Consider the following 27858-nt stretch of genomic DNA (forward strand, 5'->3'; position numbering starts at 1 on the left):
GAAGGAATAATTAAAAGAATCCTGTGAAAATTATAAAGGACTGGGAAAATGTCTCTTAATTAGTTTCAGTTAATGGTCTCATTAGCTTATGGATTTAAAAAAGTAGAGACTTCAGAAATCCGATAGAGAGATATGACTGGTTGGAGCATTACTTCCAGAGGAGAGAGAACTGGAAAACAGGCCTAATTCTAAATATCAACCAAAGAAAGACTTTGATGGCTCATGCTGTATGAGTAAATCTAACCAGAAAAGGTTACAAAAAAAAAAAAAGTGGCTATCTCAGAGCTACAGAAGCTACTCAGCATCATTACAAAAAACAAAACAAAACAAAACAAAACCTATTATTTCTGGGGCAAGCATGACACCTCAGAAAAGGGTTCAGATATTGTACCTACATTTCAATCAAAATGTATCTTGATCAACAAGTCACTCTGAAAACAAAAACACAGAGAAAGAAACAAACAAAAAAAAACAGCACCACACAAATGAAAGTTGATTTGAAAAGCATAGTGTCAGTGGAAAAATCTCCAACATTATGAGTGTATGCTCTGGAATCTAAATTTGTTGTCTAGAAATCAACATAACACAAAAATGTCGTTTGGCAAGTGAATGAATGTTACTTATGTATTTAAAAAAATGGTAATAACTTTTCAGGCCGGAAATACTTCGGGCCAAGAAAAAAAACTATGCAATGACCATGTGTTTACATTAACTAAAATCATGAATGATTATAATGACAGAGAGCTGATGGACTTACCAGTCTGCAGTCTGTGACTTTCAAAGTGAGAGGCTTCATATAATGGGAGGGTTAGGAAGCAAAACCATTTTGAAAACTAACATAAACATTAAAAAAAGTACATAAAATCACTGTACTGGGTTCCCTGTAAGATATGATATTTGGTGACCAAACTAAAATCACCATGTATACAGATTAGTTGTGTAGTAAGTTTAAATGCACATTGCTTTGAATCTCAGTACATGGCTGATAAGCCCATACCTCAGTGTCTACGTTCATGGTGGGGGATAAGAAAGAAAGAGAGAACAGGCTAGGTTGAATTCTTCACTGATAACACTTAGTATCTTTCCATGAACTATGTGAATCATAAGAGTCTTTAAAATGATATTTAAATCAAAATATTATGAGTTGGCTACACAGATTTATGATTCTTCCCTTATGAGCCCATCTAAAATGCTTCTTTTTAAGAAAATTGAATCAATAGACCATGTATTTTCACTGTTCATATACTTAATGTGGAATAAGTAACCTTTAATAGAAAGTATTCAGAAAAGTTAATAATGAAAAAATATATAGTCCTAAAAATGCTCTGCACAATGCACACTGATTTATAACATAAGGTTTCATTTGTTGGCATGCACAATATTTTCTTTATGTATACCAAAACACATACAAGTACTTTTACTCACATAAGAACAGGCTGCACACAGAACAGTAGGGAGAGAAGAGTGGGAGAGTGTGGGCCAAGCCTTCATTTACCGTCAGGTGATACGAGGAATAAACTGGGGTACTACTGCTTAACAAACACATCACTGTCTGATTAAAATGCTGCCATTCCCCATGCTGCATGTAAGTAGTACAATAACAGAGATGGATGATGGCTTTATGTCTGCAGAAGGTACAGGATCAACAGTTTGTTTTGTGACATATGCAAAGGAATTCCATTGTAAGATGGAAACTAAGATTAATAACAGTGAAATGGTGTAAAATGTAATTGAAAGTGCTCTGACATTCTTAAAATATTATTTGTAATAGCTGTGTGATGGTCAAGTATGAGTACTATAAAGGGCATTCTTTTGGTTTCGTTTTTAATTACTTATAAGGGGCTTATGTTTTCTAATACTGTATTAAAGGGAGAGTTTTTTCAGTATTGTCGCTGATGAGGAGATGGTTCTTTGTGCCCCAGTGTTCTCATCTTTGAAATGAGAACATGTGCACTGTCTCTCTCACTAGCTCTTCATAATTTGTGTGAATATTTTTAGAAATTGTGGAAAGGTTATGATTATTAGTAGCAGTGCAATAATACTAAATAAAGATGGGAACAACATGTTTAGGTGATGAATGTGGTTATCTGAACATATTTATTAAACTTGTTTATATTTTTAAAAAGCCATCTTAATTTTAATGGATCAAAATATTCTCAAAAACATAAATTTTCACTTGGAAATAATAATAGTAGACTTTCTTTGTTCAAGCTACCAGTAAAATTAGTTCCTATATTAAAAATCTAATCACTTATTTATTTTATTTTTTAAAAGATTTATTTATTTGAAAGAGAGAAAGAGAGAGAATAAGTGAGGGGAGGGCCAGGGAGAGAATCTTTAAACCGAGTCCCTGCTGAATGTGGATCCCAATGTGGGACTTGATCTCACGACCCATAGGATCATGACCTGAGCTAAAACCAAGAGTTGGATAATCAACCAACTGAACCACCCAGGTACCCCCTAAAAATCTAATCACTTTTAAAAGCCACTGTTCTACTCACACTTGGTTTATCTAATTAATAGAAAAGTACACAAGGGTTTAAGTGTTTGTTTTATTATCTAAAATACCAATAATTGCTAAAAATTATTAATAATTGTTAATAAAATTAATGTAATGAGTGAAAAGACTACCTAGTAGATATATAAAAACAATTGAATTAGGAGAAATACACCAAAAGACTAAGATCCTCTTTGTTCTAAGGTCTTTTCATGGCAGTATTTCCAATAATGGAAAGCTAAAAGGGTAGCATAAAATAGAAGACTGGATTTTAATGTCACTGCTTAAATGGTTTAACTGGCTGCTTAAATTATACTGTCACTCAACCAAAAAGGATATACTTTTTTAAATGGATTCATGATTAATGTTGAGTTAGTGATTACAGTGTGCTAGGCATTGTGATACATAGATTTTTCTCATTATTTCATTGCAGGTTTGTAATAATCCTATGAATCAGGTGACATGAATTCCATCTTGTGGTTAAGTAAAAAAATGAGAAATTAAGTAATTTGATGAAGGTCCTATAAGTAGTAACTAATAAAGGGTTTGAGTCCAGTAAACTTCAATAAACATTCATTAAGTGTCTTCTATATGCTGGCACCTTGTGAGGTCCTGGATATATAAAGACTAACAGACACAAGCCTGAACCTGACAAAGTTCATAGTCTAATGGAAAAGACAGGCAATGAACAGGTCATTTCAATATCATGTGGTGTTTCTAAATCCAGTATGCTATAGTTTCTAAACTTTGTAAAGCTCACATCAGTAATCCATAAGATCTTTGGCTAACAATCTTGGACTATATGTACTATGTTAAATTGTGAACACCTACTTGTTTTCATCAATGTTAGAACCCATGGAAAACCATCTTCCAGATATGTGGCTTTGGGAAAGTCAATTCACCTTTCTGACCCTTTGTTTCATCATTTTGGTATGGGAATGAACAATTTCCCAAACTCCTTACTTTATAGGGTTGTTGAGAGAATAAAAGTGGTTTAAGCAAGTACAGTTGCTTCGAAATATGCAAAGCAGAACAGGGATAATGGTGAAGTTTTAACCATATGAAGTCATAGGTTCAAAAGACCTAGGTTTCTAAAATACAGACTTTCAGTGGGTTGTGAATATGAAAAATAATCTACATATTTATGCACTCAAAGTGATACCAGTGATAAAATGCATCTCTATTTCAGATCCCAAGACAATAAAAATGACCACTATGTGAAATTAATTAGGTATTTCCCTGGATAACAGAATTAAAGTACATGTTAGAGGAAGACATCATTTTGCTTTCAAATGTAATTTGCAGATTATTTCTCTCATAACCTCTTAATGCCTTTCTGCACCCATTACTCCAACTGGAATTTTTACTGTTCTTCATCCATTCCATCCACCAACATCCTAATTGATCTCTCTGCCTTCAGGCTGTAATACCCATCTTACACACTGTTGCCTACAACAATACTTGTAGGCAATCTAATTATAACACTCTCCCAATAAACAGATGGATTCCTTTAGCAATAGATATGAAAAATGTTCTCTTAAAAATTCCCTCAGTCTATCATTATAATAACCTCAGAGCTCCCCAACCTCCATGAAGGAAATCATGCTGCTCACTATCTTTGGAGGACTCAAGATCTATTCAGCAAACTAACATTACTGAGGAATCAGTAATCTGAGCACTTTAAAGTTGCTGGTTTGAACAATGTATGCTAGGAACTTAATGCCAGGTGGATCATCACACAACACATAATACTACCCAAGTGTTACTTATGTAATGGCTCTTGGTGGCCTCAGAAAGAAAACACAGATTTCTTGGCATGGCACAAAAGGCTTTGACAGCATCCCACAACTATCTTTTCCTTCTAGTCTGTTCATTTCTCTTCAACCATACTAGGCCAGTAGTGTTCTTTGTGGTGCTTTGTACCTTAACATGCTTTACATATGTGATTCCCTTCCACTGAAATGCCTTTCATTGCCTTCCTAATCCACCAGGCAAATGACTATTTCAGGCCATCTCTTACTTCTACTATGATCCTTACCCCATCAGCCTGGTAGCCAAGCACTTCAACTCAGTTCACTCATACACACAGATCATGGGTTTTGATGTTTTTTGTTTATGAGTCTGTCTATACAATACTGAGCCCATAAGAACGCCAATGTCTAGGAGAGCATCTAGCACATAATAGCTACTCAAATTTCGATCAGTGTGTCACTGTTTAAAAACTGTGCGGGGATGTTAGGTAAATCTATTTAGTGCCATGAACGAATATCACAGGCTTTCCTTGAAAGTAAAATTGACCCACAGGAAAGACAGAGCAGAACTACACTTGTGTCAGACTTTGCAAATCTGGTGTGGGAGATAGCCAATAAATAATTAAAATACTAAATAAACTACTAACAAAAAATTAGGATAGCCAATATTTAGAGATTGTGTTATCTTTTTCCTTTATTAACAGTTAATTCTTTTGCTACCTCTTCATACAAACTTGATGAGGTCACTATAAACACACTGAGGAAGAACCTTGATTCAACACATTATCAGGAACAGATGGAAATTCAGAAAGGTTAACTGGGATTTCATGTTTTATATAAAATTTTTAAAAATCTAAATTTCTGAGGAATGAGATCAGCCTCAAGATTTCATCTTGCTGATGAAGTCTAGGATCACTACAAAAAGATCAAAAAATAAAATGAAATATCTTCTACTCCATACCAAGAAGCTTGAAAGAAGAAAAACTGCACTTTCAAGTTCATAATGATCTTCATAATGAGGCTAAATGGTTCTGACAAAAAAAAAATCCAAGGATGGAATGAGATTGTAAATATTTATATAGGTTTTTGGTTTTGAACTTCATTGTATGTGAGAGGAAAATACGACTAAAAAATATACAGAGGACAACACTGAGCATATCACAAATCTACTAAACACACTTGCCAAAGAAAACTGTTTTGTTTTGTTTTTTTAAACAAGTGAGAGGTCCAGGCTTTTGCAGAAATGGGGTAAATTTAGAAAGAAGGGACAGTAATACTGGCAAACTTAAGTGATGGTAACAGCAGTGGAAAAAGGAGTGTTAAATGATTAGTCTGAAATCCTTGTATACAAACCTTAAAAAGTCATGTATTTCCTCTTGCCATCTCAATACAAGATTAGGAGTAGCACGTGTGGCCATACAAAATTCTAAAGTGACTTTACAATTCCAACATTAAGTGCAAAAATTGGCAAAAGATTGGTGTCTTTGAGGGAAAGAATGGGTAACTAGTAAAGAAGTAAAAAAATACTACCTAAGCAAATATGGTAAATATAAAATAAGCCCTGGAAGATATTAAAAGATAGGGGTAAGGGATTTTCTTGTGAAACTGGTAATAGCAGGAGGCAGAAAGCCTGTATTTCAGTCTTAACCCTGCCATTTCACTGTGTGAAATGGACAAGCCATGTAATCTTTCCATTCCTCAGTCTCCTCACCTATAAAATGGGGACAATACTTTCCTGGGGGTTGTAAGTATCAAAAAGGTACATTTAAGTTAAACATTTTCCATGGCTATATAATTTACAGTAATTTTATCATCATCAGGACAAGATTTAGCCTAACAGAGACAGTTGGTTAGGAGGGAGAAAAGTTAGATTAAAGTCAGATTATTTTCTCAAGTCATGCTGACTTGACACTGCTTGGGCCTCAGGCTTTTAAGCTACAACAGCACTAACATTGTAATTCTTCAACCTTCTCTATGTATTCTAGGAGGAATGGTTGATTATCCTTCTCCTATGAGGGTACAAACTTCTTAACTTCCATAGCCACTTAAACACAAGAACGGGCATGTCACAGAAATTTTCAGAATATGTCAAATGATGGAGTTGCTTTAGGTGTTCTTAATTTGGGAAGTAGTAGAGCAAGTGAACTGCCATTGTGGGTTCTAACAGGTCTCTCAATTAGGGCAAGACTACATATATCTAGAGAGCATGATTTGATCTCTAAAGCCTTGATGTAGTAGGTACTTTTCAAAAATCTCTTCCTTTGTTTATCACCATTGCATATAAGGTCTTTTAGAAACTATCATCTGTGTCATTACATTAGTTTGCATCTGTTTCTACAATTCTTGGAATTCAGCCTCAAGAATGAAAGACAGTTTTTATGTTCAGAAGGTTTTTAATGTGTGGTGTTTTCAAAGGGATACAGTAAAACTATGCAGATTTCTCAATATTTGGAAGGGAACTGGCAGAAGGCCCTGGCCAAGAGAAGACTCAGCCAGCCACACCCCCACCCCCGCCCCCAGATCACCACCCATATCCCTGCACCCATTGGTGCAGCCATAAAGCCACAGTATGCCCAAGACAGAAACGCCACAGAGAGACTACTACACACATCTATGATTCATTCATTTACACAACAGTTGCAAACACTCAGTCCACCAGAAGTTTTTCAAAATGAAAGAAACAGAACACAACAAATCCAGAAACGTAACTTAAATGCTTCTTGCTCCTTTACGTCTAATATGTTAATCGCTGCACATCCTCATGGAAAGAAAGAAAAAGGAAAGCTCGGTAGATAAGTCTTAAAATAAAAGGATGCATAATGATGGAAATTAAATAATAATTTATCTGTTAGACAGTCTATAAAAGGAAAAAATGCACAAAAAAAAACTGTCACTGTCAAGATGGTACACAAAGCTAGCAACAAAAGAAGGAGCAAAGAACTCAAAGGCAGATCTTTTGTAATAATTACCACGCTCATGTGTGATGACTGAGGAAGGGAGGAAGGTACATTTACAGTTGAAAGGAAAGGAAATGGGGAAAAAAAATAAGTTGAGATGTTTTTGTCTTGCTGTTTGTAAGGAAGTAAAACAGAAAAAGTGTTAATCAGTTTGGGCAATTATCTGTGTGTGTAGAAAAAGAAGAAACAGATAAAATCAATCTCCTATTGAGAGGTGTGGTTAATTCTCGTATCAGAATGGTCATTTCACCAAGTTATTTCTTGATTTGGGACATATGAATGTTATTCAGGGGTATCTGGCTGACAAAGGGTAGGAGACTCAGTAAAATAACCCTGCGTGGCCACTACTCCTATGTGGGAGCTGGTATGAACAATGATGGAGACTGATTAATGGAACGGTGTTCACGCCTCTGGAACATCAAGTAATAACTATAGGGAAAAAATGGAATTGATTTCTAATTCCAAGACAGGAAAGTCAGACTTTGGACAAAGAATTCATTCATTTTTAGACACTTTACAGCTATAGGAAAATGCCCAGGGCTTCCTGGAGATGCTCTGAAGCAGGCAGATAATGGGCACTGAGATTTGTAGGGACTATGAGGTCTCCATATGGGACCCTCAGGTTGCATTGACATAACCCTTAATAATGAAGAGATTTGGCTGGATATTAATTTCAGAAAACTTAAATAAGTTTAGAGTGCTGCTGGCAAGTTTTTCGTAAAGGTAGCTAACATAATTAGATAACTGTATGACTAATAGCTGATGCTTGAACATATACATTCAAATGTCAAACAGAAAACAAAAGCACACAGGAGCTATACTGTAGCAGCAGGATTAGTATATATAAAATTCACAATTTTTAGAAAACAGTAATAAATATGCAGCCCATTCTTTTACCTATTGTGAGAACAAAAATATATGGAAATAATTAGAGAGATTCATTAATTCTAAAATATTTCAGAAAGGTAAGGAGATTACAAAGGGCAGAAGGTTAAAATTTATTTTTTGCCACATGATTAGCTTTATCAAAGATCTGATGTTCCAAAACTAATGCATTGATAAGATGACCACTCCAAACAAGACCAAACAAGCAAAAAGAGATAAACACACAGGGCCTCACTGAAACTAAATTAATTGAAAAAACTCAAACACAAACAAATAAAAGTAAATCAAGACAAAAATATACTGAATTTTTTTTTCTTAATAAGTACTGAAATGAAAAAGCGGTAATAGTTATTTCTGCTTTAAATGTCCTGTGTGCTAAATTTTCTAGTTGATATACACATCTATTTACAGAGAGAAAAACTCTAAGATTATGTGTTATTATATTTGTGCACATGTAAATGAAGTGATCAGAATTATTTAAACATTAAAAATGACTCCTTAATTTCTTTCATCAGATTTGGACTTGCAAAGACATATGGATGGATGAGATATCTGGGCTAAAAGGGAGGAGGCAGATGGAATAGTGGTTGATAGAAGGATCTCAAAGCATCACTATTCTAAGGAGACAGAAGAATTTAAGAGCTTGGCAGTTTGCCATTAAGCCACCAAAAGAAGTCTAATATTCTCTAATTTGGTTCATCTATGTGCTTTATAATTTTATAGATAATTCTCTAATAAGAGATCTTGATCTACTACCCAACTAGGGGAAAAGACACTTATGGTAGGTCTGGAACAAAAAGGACTTCATGGCCAAATAGGGAAGGTTGAGTTTCATGTGTGACCTGAGCGAGTGTGCAATTATGAACTTTTAAAATGAATCACATAAGCATTTTGGGCCATTTAAAAATAACCTTGTATCTCTCTGTATTGAGGAAGGTAATTGGAAACTGACTCATTTTAGGAAAGGTGGAGGTGGTGGTGCAGGTGATCCTTTTAATTTAAGTGATCAATACCTGATCCTTCCTCGGTCACCATTCCAAGTCCTTCAGCTTTGTTTTGTCGCTCAAATGCATTTAGGTCGAGGACACTACGATAACAGGGAGAAAAACATTTAGAGGACTAATAGAAAATCTTCTTCCTTCAGGAGAGCAAATGTCTACAAATCGTATATTGTGAAATGTGAACCAAATATTAACATACACTGAAGATATGCCCCAATTCAACATCTACCAACTATAATTTCCTAGTAGCAGTCCAGTCTTGCCCTAAGGTCTGCACTGAAATGATCTATGTGAAAGGCAAACATAAGACATTAATAGGCTTCAACTTTGGGAGTATGTTACAAAGTTAGCAGATTACACTGAAATATAATTATAATAATCATGTTTTTCCAGCTGGAAGAGCTTATTACATTAAGTATCTGTCAGAATCCTTTGTCAAATGCTGTCTGAATGATTTTAAATACTGTAAAAAATAGAAAATGATTATCATAAATTAGTTGGTGAAAGCTCATTTATTTAGGGAAAATGTGAAATGGTCTACAGGCTCCCAAATAAAACTCATCAGAATTTTCCTTTTTCTCTTGTAAAATTCATACACTGCTCATTTTCAAGTATGCAGAATACATACTAATTCCCCCAAGGTCTCTATTTAATCTCAGGAAAGTCTATTATAAGACATTATTAACATTGAGTAGTACATAATTAAGACATTGCTAACAGCTAACAACAAGATAGAAAATAAGACATCCTCTACTGTCACACTTTACTACATACTTAATCATTCAAAAATATTCTATGTATAATTAGTTAGTAATATAAAACAAAAACTTTGAAAGATGTAACCACTGAGTAGAACCAAAACAAGGAAAGTGTGTGCTTACCTACATGACTGCATCAGGCCAGCAAGGCTCTGAAAGAAGCCCACATCCTTTTTCTCCTTGAGGTAGTCAAGCATTTTCTATAGTAAATACACAAATCACATGGCCGCTGAATACAAATCTCATTTTTTGTTAAATAAGAAACAACAAAAGCATGCTTTCTATGTTGGAATAAAGATTTAAAAACCTCAGAGCATACAAATATGACCATGACACAGTGACAAGCATGTCCAAGCAAGATGGTTTGGACCAATGGACCAAACCACTACACCATTTCCATGTCAGTAATATATAAACATAGCTTGGAGCAAGGGAGTTGCTTTACATAAATACCCAGGGGGAAATAATACTCCTAACTTTCTTCTTATCACTCTTTAAGTATTTGAAGATTCATATATTTAGTTCAGTGTTACTGGGAAAAAGGTCCACCCAGATGCTAGTCACAGATTTCCACACAAATGTGAGTTCCTTAAATGGTGTTGACTACCATATGCCAATGGTATAAGACAGACATTTAGTTTCCATTGTCATGGTCTTTAAACTCAAGGAATGATAGGAATCATTTGAGTATCAAATTTTTCTTCTCTGTTTTCAGAATGATGTCCAGGTTCGGTGGTCAAAATTTTGATTAAATACAGATGTATAAAATGCTAAAGCCATGCATGGCTCCACTTTCTTAGCTTATTATTATATAGTGCAATGGAATCTCTACTTTGAATGTGGATGAAATGTGTTGGAAGTTTCAAACAAGAAGTACATACAAGATGATAAAATGATAGAAGGTACATCAAAGGTTTTAAGATAATAAAGATACTGTTCTTTTTCCAATCTTGAATAGAGGTAAATAAGTCCTATCATCAGGGCTGTCTACACAGGGCTGAGCTAAACAGTCAATATTAGATTTTCAGAAACGTGAGTGAAAGGTAATATAAGGTGCTAAATATGTAAAGGCTATGTGTGTGCACACACATGACATACATACATATCTACATATGCATATACACATACACACAAATATGTACACACAGAGATACACACAAACACCTGGCCATTTTGGGGGTGAGTGTGAGAAGTTACTGGTCTAATAAAACATGAAGCATGTATTAATCACTACACTATTAAAATACAAGGAATATGGCTCAGGGCTAAAGGAAGGTGGTAGAATAATACCTTAAGGTTTCCAGAAAAAAAGGAGAGACCTTACAGACAAAAAGTACATCTATTACATGATCTCTCATGGCTCCCTTCAGCTCCAAGGATTTCTGAATCCACCTGCTACATAATTAAAGACTTTTGAAGTAAAACATAAAGGGATGTTATTTTTTGCTAAATATTATAGAGAATAGATAGGTTTTCTTCAGTTTTTTTTTTAAGTCATGTAGTCATTTACCATGGAAACCAAAAAAGGACATTTGTAAACTGGATGGGGAAAAAGGGACATCATTATTTTCACTAAGTTCTAATGGAAACCTAGAATTCCTTTCAACTATTAATGTAAGCAACAAACACACACAGGATTAGCAGTTAACTCTGATACCATCATCAATAGAAATTCCAGAGATCTTCATATCACATCATAGGCATTGTTGAAGCTATTTAAAAATATTTAGACTACTCATTTCTTCTCAATAATTAGACCAATAACTGGATCTCTTATTTAATGAGTTCATAAAAGAACACATTACTTTATCTAAAATCTGTTTATAATATTTTAATAACCACATTTCACTACATGTAGTTTCTTTTATAAACCTGTGCAATTTCACTATATAATTTAAAAACAGGACACAGAGAGGAGTCTAGGTGCTTCACTAACCTGTCAGAGGTATTAAAAAGTTAGGCACTGGGCTTAGATTAGGCCTATGTACACCTCCAGTCCAAAAATGTAAGAATTACTTTGCAGAAAAAGCAGCATGTAATTTGAGAAAAATGTAAAGATGAATTTTTCAGCTATTCTGGGTTGCTAACTTAACCTAGTCTAAAACTTCACCAACCCAAAGGCAACCTTCAAATTTTCTCTGCTTTTCTTAGAATCAAAGGTCTTCCAGGAACATATTCAGGGCTTTGTCCCACTGTTGTGATTCTGGCGTTCAGAGCAACATGAAGTCAGATACTTGAAGGTTTTAATCAGCCTTCCTTTTCTTCCATTGGGTAGTCGTTTCCCTGCCTTGTTAGAACTTACCCAATAAACAATGGTTATTGGTTCCATGTTCATAAACTATTCTTTCTCATATACAAGCCAATATAGAAAAATATGAGATAGATGATAGTTTTAGAATAATACAATCTGCTACTTAAATTATGTTTTGTTTTGCTGTTTCTCATTTAGTGTAAGAAGTATTTTGCGCTCAGGGCCACACTGCTGGCTATGTGAGTAGTGACCCCAGGGGTGTGTACTATAGAACCTATGACAGTCTGTTTCTGACAGTTTTTTTTTTTAAGTCACTCAAACACTTGTATTCTAACAAACTCACAGACCTTGGCCTTCAGTTGGATAATAGAGATTGTATCCTTTGTCAGTTTTGTATCCTTTGTCAGAACTGGTTGACACTGTTAAAGTCAGCTCAGATCATGTCTAACTAAACAGAGTTATAGAACTTGGTTGAGAAGAGATTTTCTCATGTCTTAGGAGACTAGAATTACAACTAAAAAAATTCTAAACATGCATTGTGTTAACCCAGGAGTTAGGCTTCTCACCAAAATACAACAAAATCTTGAGAATCAATTTATAAGAGATATAATACTATAAAACATGTTGCCAAACTAGGCTCCCAAGGTAAGAATATTTACTTTTTCCCACTATTAAAACAAACCATTTTATGCTGACTTATTCACATGAAATGCAGATTGCACATGATGACATCATCTGATAAGACTTCAGACTTCTCAAGAGAGTTAGTGCTGCACATGGCAGGGTGCTACCTAGATGTTTGAGTCTTGGGACAAGATGGCCATAAAAAAAGGCCTTTTTTTTAAACACAGAAAATGAAAAATTTTACAACTAATAGTTCCTCTAGGCTGACTAAAACAGTTCAATAGGATGATAATATGGTCCATCTGGTAGAAGAGTATATTATATGGGTGGCTTAAAGACGTTACCTGCTGTACTGTAGAGTTCCCGCCATTTAAGATAGCAATGCCAAGTTTCAAAGTCGCAGCTACCATTGGTCCAGTATCACCTGAAAAATATAAAAAACAGAATTCCATATGTCACTTCACCCACTACATTAACCATTTCTATCTCAAAATATATGCTTTTAAAATTATCACTCCCCTAAAAATCTGTGTAATGATGGAAGATGGACTGACTTATGTACCAAAAAATACTAAAGAATAATAATGTATATTTTGCCATCAATGTTTTTACTAAATTCTGTGTGATATATCCAGGAGTTGAAACTATATGAGGGCATTAAAAAAAAACAAACAAAAAACAAACAGACGGTCACCCGGATGGCACAGTTGGCTAAGCATCCAACTCTTGATTTTGGCTCAGGTGTGAGGGTTATGAGATTGGGCTTCATGCTCATAGTAGAGTCTGCTTGATATTCTCTCTCTCTCTACCTCTCCTGCCCTTCCCCCCTGCTTGCATGCATAAATAAAGTCTTAAAAAAAAAACCCTGATTTTTAAATACTGACACCTAAAACTATTAAGATTCAAAACTAATCATGTGTATTAAAATAATACTTAAAATGAATAAGAGCTACCCAAAATTTTATGGAAAATTTCTCTCCCTCTCCCCTTAATATTATGTTTGAACCACTTTAATCATTTTCATTTCAGCACTCTTATCTTACTATGCTTATAGTATTGCTTTATTAAGATGACTGGTCACAGTTTTAAGTCATTCAAAAAAATTACAAAATTTTAAGTTTACTTATTTACTTTTTTTAGTACTCTCTACACCCAACGTGAGGCTCAAACTCATAAACCTGAGATCAAGAATTGTAATGCTTTTCTGGCTGAGCCAGCCAGGCTTCCCAGGAATGACAAAATTTTAAATCTAGCCAGTTGTCTATCATTGAGTATATTTTATTTTTACATTATTCACCTCTATTTATCTTAGAAATAGAATTTAGGGGAAAAAAGAAATAGAAATAACAATAGAGATAGAAATATCTTAGAAATCTGGGAGAGGGGTGCTTAACAACAGAATGTATAACCATTATTTCTCCATTCCATTACAAATTATAGTAAAAATGTTTTCACAAAGATATTACTAATGTAAGAAAATAATTTGCATGGCACTGAAAAATACAATAGTATTTTAATTGTAGGAAGGACTCATTTAAAACGTCTAAACTTTTATATCAGGGGTCTGCAAACTATGGACTGAAGGGCCAGGTCCAGTTTGTCACACGTTTTGGAAATAAAGTTTTATTGGAACTCAGCCACAGTTTGTTTACATGCAGTCTCTAGCTGCTTCCGTGCTATTACAGCAGAGTTGAAAGGTTGTGACAGAGATCCGTGGCTAGCACAGCCAAAAATATGTACAATCTGGTCTCTCAACAGAAAATGTTTGCCCATCCCTGATTTATATGATCAGTTTGTTAGGCTTGTATCACAATATAATTTCCAAAACGTAGTGAACAGAAATAATCTTTGAATAAGACTCTGAAAAAAAAAATCAGTGTTGTACTGGGTTAATGAGAGCCTGCATTTGTGAAGTTACCTGACCTAATGATGAACAAAAGACCTAGGGACTAACTGAATCAGTAGAATATCAGTAAGGGTGCTCCTGCACAATCAAGAAGCCTGAGGAGAGTCAGCGAGCCTCACCTTTGCTGGCACTGATGGTCTGCAGCACCATCTCCGCAGCCCCTCGGTCATGAAGCCTGGCTTGTTGGTATAGAAGCTTTTGCTTTTCCATTTCTTTTTCCTGAACATAAATCCCAACCGTTTATGTTGTGGCTGTTATTACGCATAGCAGCTTTCTATACACCATATTTTTTAGTCATCTCTTCATGTATGGGCTCTATGACAACATTATGGACCATTTCAACACCAGCAATGTCATTCAATGGATATTAACAATATTCAACTCTTCAGGTTTTTTTCCCCTTTATATTTTTCTTGATATGCTTTTGGTACTGGCTTATCAGGATGGATTTTCTCAATTTTAATTGTTTGATTCGTCCAAAGCCTGTATCACAGTTTTGAAGTGCTATACTTCATCACTGAAACGTGCACTTTCTGAATTATATATTTGTGCATAAGTTTGTTACGTTTTCAGTCATCTCCCATGCCATGGCCATAACTTGATACTGCTCAGCAAATGGCTCGAGTTGCAAGGTATCACTAAATGACAGGAAAACATCAACTGAGACGTGTTGGAGTTTAAGCAAAATTGAAAGCTGATATGAACAAAAAAAGGTAGGCTTCAACTAAGGACTTATGATACAGATCTCCCCAGTCACCCCCGCAAGAATAAAAGAAGCAATGTGCCTTTATATTTTGTATTCTCTGGTGGTAACAAACGATACTGCATGGGGCTGCTAGAGCAATGGCTGGGGTTTGTTCTTTTCCACTTAAGCTACCACTGAAAACATAAAGAAGAAAATAAAAATAAAATATAAAGGCACAGCAAGTTCAAGACTGGTAGGATCATTCACTTGAGCTATCCAGTTCACTGGAGAATTGAGACGAAACCAAGCAGTATAAGTTGCAAAATGAAAGTTGCATAGAGCCCTAGGACAGCGAGTCCATCAAATGGCGTGGTAGAGAAGCTTAGTCAATGGGACATGAAACAGTCAATTAGTATCATGTCCATAAACACAACGGCCAAAACATATATGACCTAAGAGCAGGAAGAGCTGCAGCAGAAGTAGCCAGAGTGACAGCTTTGCTGCCATAAACTTTCCATCCAAAGTACGGAAAATAGACACAGGAAGATGGAAGAGGTTTAAAAAATGAAGGCTTGCTAGTTACAGAATATGAAAAAGAAAGTAAACTAAAAGGAGGGGGGAAAAGAAATGGGCTCAAACAAATGAAAAAAAAAGAAACCTTCAAATCAAAAGCAACCAACACAGACATTTATGCTGTTACCAGAGAGTTCTCGCCGAGGCTGGCAAATTTGTTTCTTAAATCTTTGATAATATCGTGCTGCGAAAACAAAATTGATCAGGGTTTTTTTTTTTCACACTATAGTTAGAGCTCCTGTGGTTATAGTTTAATTTTTTTCTTAAATTATGTGATAGGTCTAAATGGAAGCAGAGAAAAGAAAAAAAAAAGGCAGCTTTGCTTTATATGTAGCCATGCTAACATCTAAAAGGTTTGCCTTCATGTTTAAACCTCTTCCTGCAAAGTCAAGAACAAAACAAAAACAAAACCACACAGACACACAAAACCATATTGTCATTACAACACAGTTTCAGAAAAACTGAAAGAAGACCCTTTCATCTGCTCTTCACGTGTTGTTTAAAATTGGTCAGCAACATTTGATCCCTCCTTTTAGACCCAACAATCTTTCACTTTCTTCCCATTGTCAGAGCTATATATGAACCATGAACTTCCTCTTCCATGTGTTACCAGTCCCTTTTGTGGAAGATGCTTTCAGTAAGACAGCAAGAAGAACTTACTGGCTAAGGAACTGCCCTATCATTTTCGTCAATGATAGAGGCAAGAGCGTTAGAAAGACTGATTCTTCTGTTGACCAAATGGAACATATGAAGGTAGTTATCAGGAAACCCAAAGAAGATGAAAAGTGGCAGCATGCCATATATTCTTGAGGGAAAAAAACCCCACAAAACCCTTTGCCGTTTGTGCTCCAAAAGTAGGTGGACCAGCTCAAAGATCTGCCAGAAGAACTTGCACAAGTACATTCTAGATCCTACCATCCTTTTCATTAACATACCTGATGGATGAATGTCGGGAGGATCAAGAGATAGGATATCAAATTGTCTTATTTAAAAAATAAACTGCGTAGGCAAAAATCACCCTCATTTTTCTCAGCAGTATCTAAATTTCAATAATAATAAATACTTCAGGGGAGATGATGAGATTCATCTGAAAAACCCTGAGCTACACTGATCTAGAAGCAGAAAGCCCATACTTCACAAAGAGGAATCAGGTTGACCTCTCGCTTGAATTTTTTCTTTGTCAGACCAAGTCGGAAGTTTTCTCTTCAGAAGATATTTAGTATTATTTCTTTCCAGTTACTCTGTCCTTTGAGAAGTGCTTCTGGGCATGTAATTCAATCTCACCATTAGGGATTTTATCACAGCGTAATAAAATAAAACCTTTGAAAGCTAAACCAGAAAGTTTTCAGACAATAAAATAATGGATTAGGTGGAAAGAAAGAAAATTCTTTTATTTCAAATTTACTGCAGATTAGCTTTTCTGAGAAAATTGAAGATAAGATATTTTTAAAGTATTTTACTTGGGGAAATAGCACCTTCAAAATACCTTTTTAAAACATCTTTTTCCCATCCCAAATTCTGCCTAAATTGTCGAAGGGTCTTAAATAAACATTATACCTTCTACTTGAAGTCCAGTCTTTAAATCATTCTAAGGTTACAAAGGAAAGTTGGGGTAGGTGGAGGAACTCCCCAGTTGCAATTTCCTTATAACCAAAAAGTTCTGATTGCCAGGAGTAACCAGAAACTATCAGCTGTTTTCCTAGTAAGATTGTTATGAGTCTTCTCAAGGTCGATGGCAGTAATAAATCAGACCCATGATCAAACTGAAGGCATTGAATGGGAAGCATTCAACATCATGACTGCTCTTAGTATAACTGAACTTGGTAATAAAATTGCTAATATTCCTTTTTTTTTTCCTCTGGAGTGCCTCACTCTTAGCATCTAATGGGGGAAAAGTAAAAAGGCCTGAAGGAAAAAAAATCAATTCAGCAATTTGTTCTTCAGCAATTTGTCTTATATGAGAAAAAATATTGAAATAAAAAAAAATTACAACTGCCCCTCGCTTTTCAGTGGAGAAGATAGCTTATCCCTACAATGGAGATGAATGATATTTTAAACCAGCACAGGCTTTTGACAGCAAAACTCGTACACATGGTTTCTGATGGACCCTCCTCAGTTATGTGGGCATTTGGGGAAGCACATGCAACCACAGCTCAAGTCTGTGCCTGATGCCACATGAGCTTGGCTTTTTTTCTTTGCATTTGCAAGCCTTCGGGGACTGCTGAAAAAGTTTTCATAATGTTTTCCTCTTCACCTGCATGTGGAAGCTAGCTTTCTTTAACTGAATAGAAATTTCCAGCAGCTGAACTCTTTTTAAAAAATATTTCCCATAATTTTGCAATAACTCAATCTTAAATATTCCTCTTAATTAGCATCTTAAATGTAGACATAACCTAGAAGGGGATGTTGAATCTCAACATTATAAGGATAAAAAGATGGAAATATAGGACATTTGATTGGATAACTGAGGATAAAAGCGGATAGCAGTGAAATGGTGCTAATAATGTGGTTTATAACACACAAACTGGCCAATTCGGACTAAGGGAAATCAGAAATATACGCTAATAGTCACATTGTCCATTTTAACTAATTTTGTTTGGCATTCTAATTTCTGAAATTGTAGGTTGGCCACATTCATAAAAAATTGACTAGCAATGCTGGGAGACCACTTAAGATTATAACTTTGTTTAAAAGGGGATGGTCTCTCAAATTTATGAATTTTAAGTTTAGCTTTTAAAAAATTAAATGAATGCATATAGGGTTTCCTATAAGTAAGTCTCCATTACGACAGGGGCCTCAGAGGTTTTGTTTGCTTGTTTTAACCACAACACAAGCATACATATACTATAGATCCAATAAAGTTCCCTGCACGTAATAGGTGTTCAAGAATATGTGATGAATGAATAACAGAACTAAATCATGTGATATCATGTAATACATAAAATTAACCTGAAATGACAGATGTTATCTTTCCAACTGATGGACTACAACACTAGTGAAATGTGAAACATCTGGTTTGTTTTCGGTACAGGGACTAAGAGGTCGAGAATTTTACACATGCAAATAATAATTCTCAAATTGTGGTTTTTAGCTCATTTACTTTATTGTCTGTACCTCTATCACCCATTGTCTTTGTTGCTGAATTCTGAATAGTACAAAAATCTTCCAGAATTATATTTTTCAATAGGATGGGGATAGTTCTAATGTTCTCTCTTTAATGTAAAAAAAAAAAAAGAAAAGAAAAAGATTATGTTTTTATCCAAAGCAAACTTTGTTTAAATGCCAAAGTTTCACTAATAGATGATCAGAGAGGACAAAAACACTAAAGCAGAAAAATGTATCTCAGTTAATGTGTTGAAGGCTCTGAAGTTTAGATGTGTTGTGTCGTGTGCTTAAGGCTTACTTCATCGTTTATACTTTCACACTTGTTGAAATATTGTTCCCCTTTGATTCAGGATATTTTGAACTAATTGGGGTACATGCTAAAATAGTAAAACCTAGCTGCATTGAAATAATTCTCTACCTCAGGATCCTGTTGACAAAATTTATACTACATCACAAAAAGTTCCCAAAGCAAACTATAAAATAGAGGGGAAAATGAGCAACTATAAAATCAGAAGGTATCAGATTAGCAAAGTTACACTGAGTTATCATTAGAGGGAATGGGGTTTGTCCCCAGCACAAAATTGGTTCATAACAGGCTTCATTTACCTATTTGTTTGTTTAAACCTTAAAAGTACTGAATACTGCCTTGAATACAAAAAGGAAAATCACAGTAGGGTGACTGATGACCTCTGATAATATGAGGGTACGGTTGGATCATGAAGGTGCCAGAGTGTTGGAATAATTTGAGGAAAAAGAGAAGTTAGAATAAATTTTATTAAAGAGTAGATCATGACAAGTCATCATTTGGATTTTGAGTTTTCTCACTTCTTCTGGCTGTTTTAGTGTTTATAATTTTAAATTTTCACAAATGGTTACTGATCCTACCCTAGATCAACCCTTGAGAAAAAGCTGCATGCACTCTGTAAGTACTCAATACAGTCTCGGATTCCCTGCCAAATATTTCCTCTTCAGCTAAGGGACGGATTTTTCTGGGGACTGTCTTGTTTTTTTTTTTTTTTCTTTTTTAAAGATTTATTTATTTATTCATTCAGAGAGAGCAAGAGAGAGGCAAAGACACAGGCAGAGGGAGAAGCAGGCTCCATGCAGGGAGCCCAACATGGGACTCTATCCCGGGTCTCCAGGATCACACCCCGGGCTGCAGGCGGTGCTAAACCGCTGTGCCACCAGGGCTGCCCTCTGGGGACTGTCTTAAGGATACATTGTCCTTTCATTCTTCCAGACTCTTGGTACTTATCCTATGCTCAGCCATTTTCAGATGTCACTTGGACATCTGGACTTTATTGTATACATTCTCAAATTATTACTTATACTGAATTGCTGTAAATCATATCACATATTGTCCCCTTCACAGAGATCGCAAGAATTTTTGTTTCTCCCCAACAAGAAGACTGTGTTTATTTTATTGATATAGTAAACTGTGAAGTCTAGGTGATTTGATGCTCACTCCTAGAAAGCTTGGAATTAGCAGTGCTGACAAACTCTAGCTAATTAGCAAGGTTTTAAGGTACCCGTTTCTGGATTAACCTCATTCTTTGTGTCCCTGAACCCCTCTCATCCCTCAACACTTTTTCCTTCTTTATCTAACTGGGTCATATATAATTGTGTGATACTTTAAACACCAAACTATTTTCCTAGGAAAAGGCAGAGATACATATACATGTACAGAAGCTAGGCTATTGTCTATAAAACATTATTGTGACATTCCTATTCTTAAAAAAAAAAAAAAAGATGACGTTTATTTTCTTTTTCACTCCTACACAAAAGATTAGAAGAAAAATTACCAAAAATTTGCATGCTTCTATCAATATTAATGCATTTAGAAACATTATGAAATTGTCCTGAAAAATGAAAAGAACTTACTCATGAAGAGCAAATTAGACACTTTTAAATATGAGTATGACCCCTGAGAACATCTAGTTCAAAGCTTTTAATTCAAAGAAGAAAAAGCTGAGTAATTTAAATGTGATCTATTCAAGGTGACCTGGTCAGCCAGAGTGAGATCCCACGTCTCCTGTCCTGTATAGTTCTGTGTTCACCAGCCATCTTGTGAAAGTTTTTCTAAAGCCTTCCCTGGCTTAATTTTAGTAGGAAGGTAAAGTTGATTAAAAATAATAATAACAAAAAAGTAAATAATAACAGTAAATCCCTAAAGAGCTTGTTATGTGATTTAATATTTATTAAATATTATTATTTATTTATTTAATCCTCACCACAATACCATGAAATAGATACTATAATCAGCCCCATTTTATAGATAGGAAAATTGATGCTTAAAATCACCCAGGTAAGTAGTGGAGCTGTCAAATGCAGGTGGTTTGTTTAAATGTCTATACTTTGAGTGATTCTGCTATATCCCATCTGGTATATATAACACAGTCAAGCATAAACCTCAACTGGGATTATTTTTTTAAATAACAGCACATGCTGTCAAACTACTGTGTGCATCAAAAATGTTGTTTAAATATATGTTTAAATATATGTTCTATACCGTTTGCTATTTAGGTCCACACACTCAATATGCAGGCATTACCATACAAAACATAGAGGACTGTGCTTTCTGGGACTTTTCTTCGTGCCAGGACCAGTACTCCGTCCCATCCCTATATCCCTTCTCTCCAAGACTTGGCAACTTGCCTTGCTTCTGAGATAAAGCAGGCCCTAGAAATGGCTTGTGCCATTACTATGGTTATAAAAGCTGGCTCCTACCATTCTTACCACCCACTAAGGAGGCCCCAATCCATGTATATAGAGGGACTGCAGTGCCTGAACACTCGGCTGGCTGGCTTTGGCTTCCCCAGGAGGTGCATGGAAAATATGCTTAACATCAGAGAGTAGGAAGAAATTAAGTCCTTATGACCAATAACAGATATGAAGTGGAACAGAAACAGGGTTCATCCTTCTTCCTCAGGAGGCACTTTTTTTAGATGCATGTATATGGTCTTTCTAGGGCCGTCTGACATGACTGTTGAATAGCCGTGGGCAGCTTAAGAATGTCCTAACTTGGATTTGCTCTCCCTCCTTCCTTAGATAATCTGTTCTTTTTTCCCCCTCACTCTTACTTCCCTGGGATTACATCAGCCCGCAACCCCAATAAAGTGGTGGCACAGAATCTCTTTGATCTGTTTTCTAAGGAACCTGGGCTAAGACATGAGGATATTACTTGAGATCAATAATTTTGATATACGACAATGCAATTAGCCAACTGCAGCAAGAGGTATGAGAACAGTGGCCATCAAAATGTCTTCTCTTTCCCCTCTATGATTCAATAGTACAACAAGCAACTCAACACTTTAATCTGCATTTTGGATACCACAATGCTTCTGTAGTAGAAACAAAATAACTATTTTTACCTGATAAAAGGAATCATTATTTGAATGTTCCATATCCATAGTTGTATCTTTGAATTTATATATATATATATATATATATATATATAAATTTTTGGTAAGATTCTGGAAGCCCTTCTAATTTAAATTGCTTTGTTCCCATGAACAAGACTAAACAAACTCATTCAAAGATTGAATTATATAGCTGTTGGAGAGGGTACGTTTTACAGCCAATTCATTCTTGCAGGATTGCCAAGGAATAAAATTCTATTCAAAGTTAGGCCACTGGAGAGGCCAGACAGAGGTGATTTTATCTGTAGACAGAGATATATAACATTAGACCTTAAGACATTTGGGCTGCAATTGATTCTTCCACACTTGGTAATGCATATTTTGGAATATGAACTGGGTATCTGAATACTTTAGCAGGTATGATGTCATTTTAGTTATGTGTAAGGCCCATCTGAGAGAGAATATAAGTTATTCTCCTAAGCTTTTTATTATAGAATGACCAGTTGCCACAGGCATAATTAGTATTTAAGACACAAGCTATTTTCTTTAATCAACAGTAGAGAATAAGAGGACCCTCAGGGAGTCAGCAGAGAATTTATCTGTGATTTAGAAACTGGTGATTTGCCAAAGGATGATGCAACTTCCCTAATATTTGAGAAAGATGGTTTAGAAGGCAAGTCAATGCTTCATTCCTCTGGCTTACTTAAGCTCCACCATCACTAATCTGGGTTTTTATTGATAAATCTATACTATAGTACCTTAATATTCCACAGAAATGTTTTCATTGAATTAGCATATTTAATGCCACACATTCAGATTTTAGAGAATAGCATTAGAGAAGAAGCAGCCATCTGCAGAATATTTCTGTATATTTTACAAAGTAATAGTTTAAAAATATGATTATTCTGATACCAAAGCTCTTTGTGAATCTAGGTGAGAAAAACCCACCATGTTTATAAAAATGAAATTATTTGACTTGCAACATTATTAATTTGTTATTCTTATTTGCACTTGGCTTATAAAAAATTCAAAGTTAAACAAAGCATTCAACTATAGTAATGAACATTTTGAGTAATAGCTAAAATATTTCTTCCCTTTCGGTTACTCCTGGCCTCTTTATAAGATTTAACCCTCCTTTTCTGTGGTTTTAGTATTGAAGTAGCCCCAAATCTAAAAGAGTTATATATTATACTTAACTAACTAAGCAAGAAGATTTGTAAATAAATATAGGAAGAGAATATTTACATATATTATTGGTGAAGCAGGGAATTAAGTACCAAGTTAAATCACGCAAGTTTTATCAGAACCATCTCAGTAAAATATACATGTAATGGAATAAGAAAAGATCTGGCAAATACCCAGCATTTCAGCCACCACTCCCTGCATTTCATGTTTCTTAAGTTTTGTTTTATTCCTCATGGAAATAAATTATAATGCCCTTTTTAAAAAATGCCTACTTTCTTCTCCATATTTTCTTTTACTTTTTTTTTTAAAGATTTATTTATTTATGATAGACACAGAGAGAGAGAGAGGCAGAGACACAGAAGGAGGGAGAAGCAGGCTCCATGCAGGGAGCCCGACATGGGACTTGATACTGGGACTCTAAGACCGCGCCCCGGGCCAAAGGCAGGCGCCAAACCACTGAGCCCCCCAGGGATCCCCTCTTCTCCATATTTTCATTGAATACTTACAGATAAAGAATTTCAGTAGAAAGTACAGCAACTTTTAACAGTTATGAGAATAAAATTCAATTATTCCACACTTTGTTATTCCGAAATTTACTTAACATAATTTAAGAATTACTGAAACTGCCAGGATAACCTTTCAGATTTATTATAACTGAGATGAAGAATTCCACTATTAGACTATCTCTAAATGGTGTGAAACAAGCAGACACTGCAATATAAAAATCTGGTAGATTACTAAATCTATAAGGAGAAAGTACTAATCCAGTTGTCTGGTCAAATTTTCAGTAGTATCCTTGGTACCACAGAGTCAACCTCAGATAAGATACCTATCTTCATAGGTAAGTACCTGTACATCTCTGTTTCTCAACTTGATAAGAGTTCCTATTGCTTAACCACAGAAGACATAATTCGTGAAAAGTAGCATGCCATACAAATTAGGCATACATAGCAACTTATAGTCCCAAATCACATGGAAATTCAGTAAAATATCTGGTTAAGAAGTAAAAATTTCCAAATCTTGTCTATGTTGTTATGCTTATGAGTGAGGGGCAATCATAAGCAACTTTAAAATCCTGTTTCATGGAGAGACAGTTATACTTGCTGGTTTATAGTCTCTTTCCTGTGAATAACTGTCAGGCTTCATCACTGTGTGAATGTCTTGCCCATCTTCCTAAATCCAGGGCATGTAGCCTGGCTCCATATCCTCACCTGATTTTGTCTTCAGTCTGACTCAAATACTAGACTCTTAAAGCTGATTCCACTAGCCACTCCTAGACTTCCTTTCTGAATTGGGAACTTCTCTAATGTCATCAAACTTGACCCTATTTACCAGACTGGATTTGCTTTTAGATCCCCTGGACACTGCATTCCTCTTTCAGAGGGAGATGGTTTTCTTAATCAGCAATACATTCTGATCCTGACCTTCCTTACCTACCTTATCCCTCTTGAGGCATGAATTTTGGTGCTAGGACAGCAAATCTTTGGTTATTGTTAGGAGGTCCCTTCATGTTTTCAAGCCACAAGAATTCTATTTGAGGTAAGTAGTGATGAAAGCATAAATACCAAGTGAGTATCACACTCATTATTTCCTACTATTTAAGCTCAGAATATATTACTGTTTTGTCTATTATATGCCATTAACTATTATAGCCATCCAACTAGAGCTATATCTGATAGCTATATGAATTCAAATTTTTAAATTTATAAGGATTATACTGATATATTCCTCCAAATATAACAGTGAGTTAAAATATTATCATTTGTTTCTTCTAAAGAGATTTCTTCATGACATTCTAAATTAATTTTAACAGCATTTTTTTTAAACTAAAGCCATAATGGATTTTTTTTCCTGGGATGTTCTGATTAATTTTCCTATGAATTAGTCTCATGAAAATAAAATGTGAGCTTAACAAGGTTCATATCAAAGAAAAATTTTTGTTATGCTAGATCAAAACGTTTTTTCTCAGCAAATGTTCCAAGCGCTTGGCTATTTCAAATACTAAGAGATGTAAATAATCACCATTTTGTCCCTATGATGAAATGCTGAAATCAACATTAACACCGTGGAACATCCTTTCCAATTATTAACTGGAGAGATTCCTAGCACAATGAGAAAGCAGACTTCTTTCCAATCTCACCAGCGATGCCATTTATCATGTCTTTTTCTGAGTAACAAGACTCCTATTAAATAAGCAACAAGGGGGGATGAGGCCAGAATGTTGTCCCGAAAGGTCGCTAGCTAAAAGTTAAACAGCTGTAGGGCTGGTCCCTTTTACCTAGCACAGCATGAGCTCAGAGTTCACATGTAGGATAAAATTTCAAATTATGAGTCATTTACACTCCAAGAAGAATAAACCCATGTCAAGGAAGGGGTACCAAAGAGACCAATTGCATGGGGGCTACAAACTTGTAGAAAGATCGCAAGACCTTTTATTACAAAAGAATCCAAGATGTTGGGTCTAACAAAGGTAAATGTCACAAGAAACCGAAACTCAGACCCAGACAAATACACACATATATATAGTTTTACCTTGCTGCGTTGGGATCCTGTGACCTTAAGGAAGGATGAGGACAAGAAGCAAAATAGCAATAAACAATTGCTCGGAAGACAACTGATAGACCATAAATGGTGTGCAGTTCAGAAAAAACAGTATTATTTGCTGCTCAGAGCTCATTCTAATTTACTTCTATTTCTTATCAATAAAGATGGATTTAAGAATAGGACACACACATTAGAAAAGATTATAGTGTCATACAGGAAATTAATCTTATGGCATTTTTCTCAGCAATAGTCATGGATGGTTCTCAGATTAGCTTCTGTACTTTCTACACATTGACTTCAATGCTGCAGAGATGCCATACCAAATTGTTCCTGGAAGGGGCACTACTCTACGTCCACCCATCAACCTGTACCTTTTGGTGGGACCACTGTAATTAAGAAATGATTGCTGGTTACTAATATATTTCCAGACTTCTAGCTCAAAATCCAGATATGTAATACAAAATAATAATAATAATAATAATGTAATCTATTTTTTCCACTTCATTTCTTTCTGAAAATTCTAAAAAAAAAAAAAAAGAGAGAGAGAAAAAAAAGAAACGGAGAGAAGGGGTAGTTAGCAACAACTCTTTTCTTCATAGAAAGCAAAAGTAAAGTCTAAACAAATGGGGCAAATAATATTTACTTTCCTTCTAGCTAATTAACACTGAGCAGTATTTCTAATTTTCTGGAATAGTTAAAAGCTGAGAACATCTGAGAAAATTATCTTAAAATAGAACATAGTCCTAGGAATATATGCACTCCTACCTCATGCAAGCAAATGGCATTGTGTGCCACCATCTACATATGTACAGGGAATGAGTGACCTAATTGGGTTGAAGTCAAAAGAGGCCAAATCTTTAAGACTTCTTCCATTCAGAAGAAAATCACAAACCAAGGGTTTAATTAAAAACTGGATGTCATGTTGCTCTTCAACAAATATTTTCCTCATATGTCTATTGGAAATTTCAGATCACGATATTCACTGAGATGAGAACAGTTTGAAGTAATCTCATCTCTGAGAGTTCTCAGGGACACTCATTCTGAACATATGGGTTTTGATTATTTCATTATTCTATGTTCCTTGGTCTTAACTTTAGCAAATGTTAGGACTCAGATTTGTCCATCCAGCTTCTGACATGCAGTTCCTTGACACAATAAGCTGCAATAAGCCATGAAGCAAGAAACATAAATGTCAGTTATAAGCTATGAAACAATGTTCCAAAGTAGAATTGAAGACAAATCTAGAAAGATCCATCTTACTTCAAAACTCTTCACTTCTTCTTCACCATCATCATCTTCCTCATCATGACAACTCTAAGACATGGAAAACATTAAAAAAAAAAAAAGGCCAGCAGGATTAGAATATATTGAGGCAGAAAGTACAAAAGAATGTAGCATGGAATACTGAATCTTTTGCATGAAGTTATCACTGACATTGTTTAAATAGATGTATTAGATACAGTAAACATAGATGGCATGATCAATGAGCTCAGGACCTAAGAGAAAGTTATACTGTGCTTTTACAAAATCAAAGTACTAAACTGCCAATTTTATGCATAGCCTGGAGATATTGATGAGATCCCTACCATACTATGTGTACCTCCTAATCATGCATTTATTTGCCATGTTCAAACCAAATTGTAAGCCTTAAAGACAAGATCATTGTTTTTTTCTTATTTTATGCTGCCATTACAATGCACAAATATAGATACCTGCAATAACTGTGAATTAAAATAAACAGAAAGCTGTCCACTGTTTAAAAGTGAATCCTGTAACC

The 27858-nt window shown here is 35.2% G+C and overlaps 1 protein-coding gene across 3 annotated transcripts in view; it reads right to left on the bottom strand.

The window, feature by feature from the left end:
• Positions 1-27858, bottom strand: part of RYR2 (ryanodine receptor 2) — a 721805-nt gene that overhangs the window by 55673 nt on the left and 638274 nt on the right. The window contains exons 75-81 of one of the 3 annotated variants that reach the window (XM_072755907.1): positions 27342-27395; positions 26070-26093; positions 14750-14849; positions 13069-13148; positions 9973-10049; positions 9104-9177; positions 7218-7235 (exon numbers count right to left, since the gene is read on the bottom strand). In XM_072755907.1, coding sequence (XP_072612008.1) covers positions 7218-7235; positions 9104-9177; positions 9973-10049; positions 13069-13148; positions 14750-14849; positions 26070-26093; positions 27342-27395 — 427 coding nt within the window. The remainder of the gene's footprint in view (positions 1-7217; positions 7236-9103; positions 9178-9972; positions 10050-13068; positions 13149-14749; positions 14850-26069; positions 26094-27341; positions 27396-27858) is intronic. The other 2 variants (XM_072755910.1, XM_072755909.1) reach the window with 2 other exon arrangements.

This window comes from Vulpes vulpes, chromosome 4 (assembly GCF_048418805.1).
Source record: "Vulpes vulpes isolate BD-2025 chromosome 4, VulVul3, whole genome shotgun sequence".
Lineage (NCBI taxonomy): Eukaryota > Metazoa > Chordata > Mammalia > Carnivora > Canidae > Vulpes > Vulpes vulpes.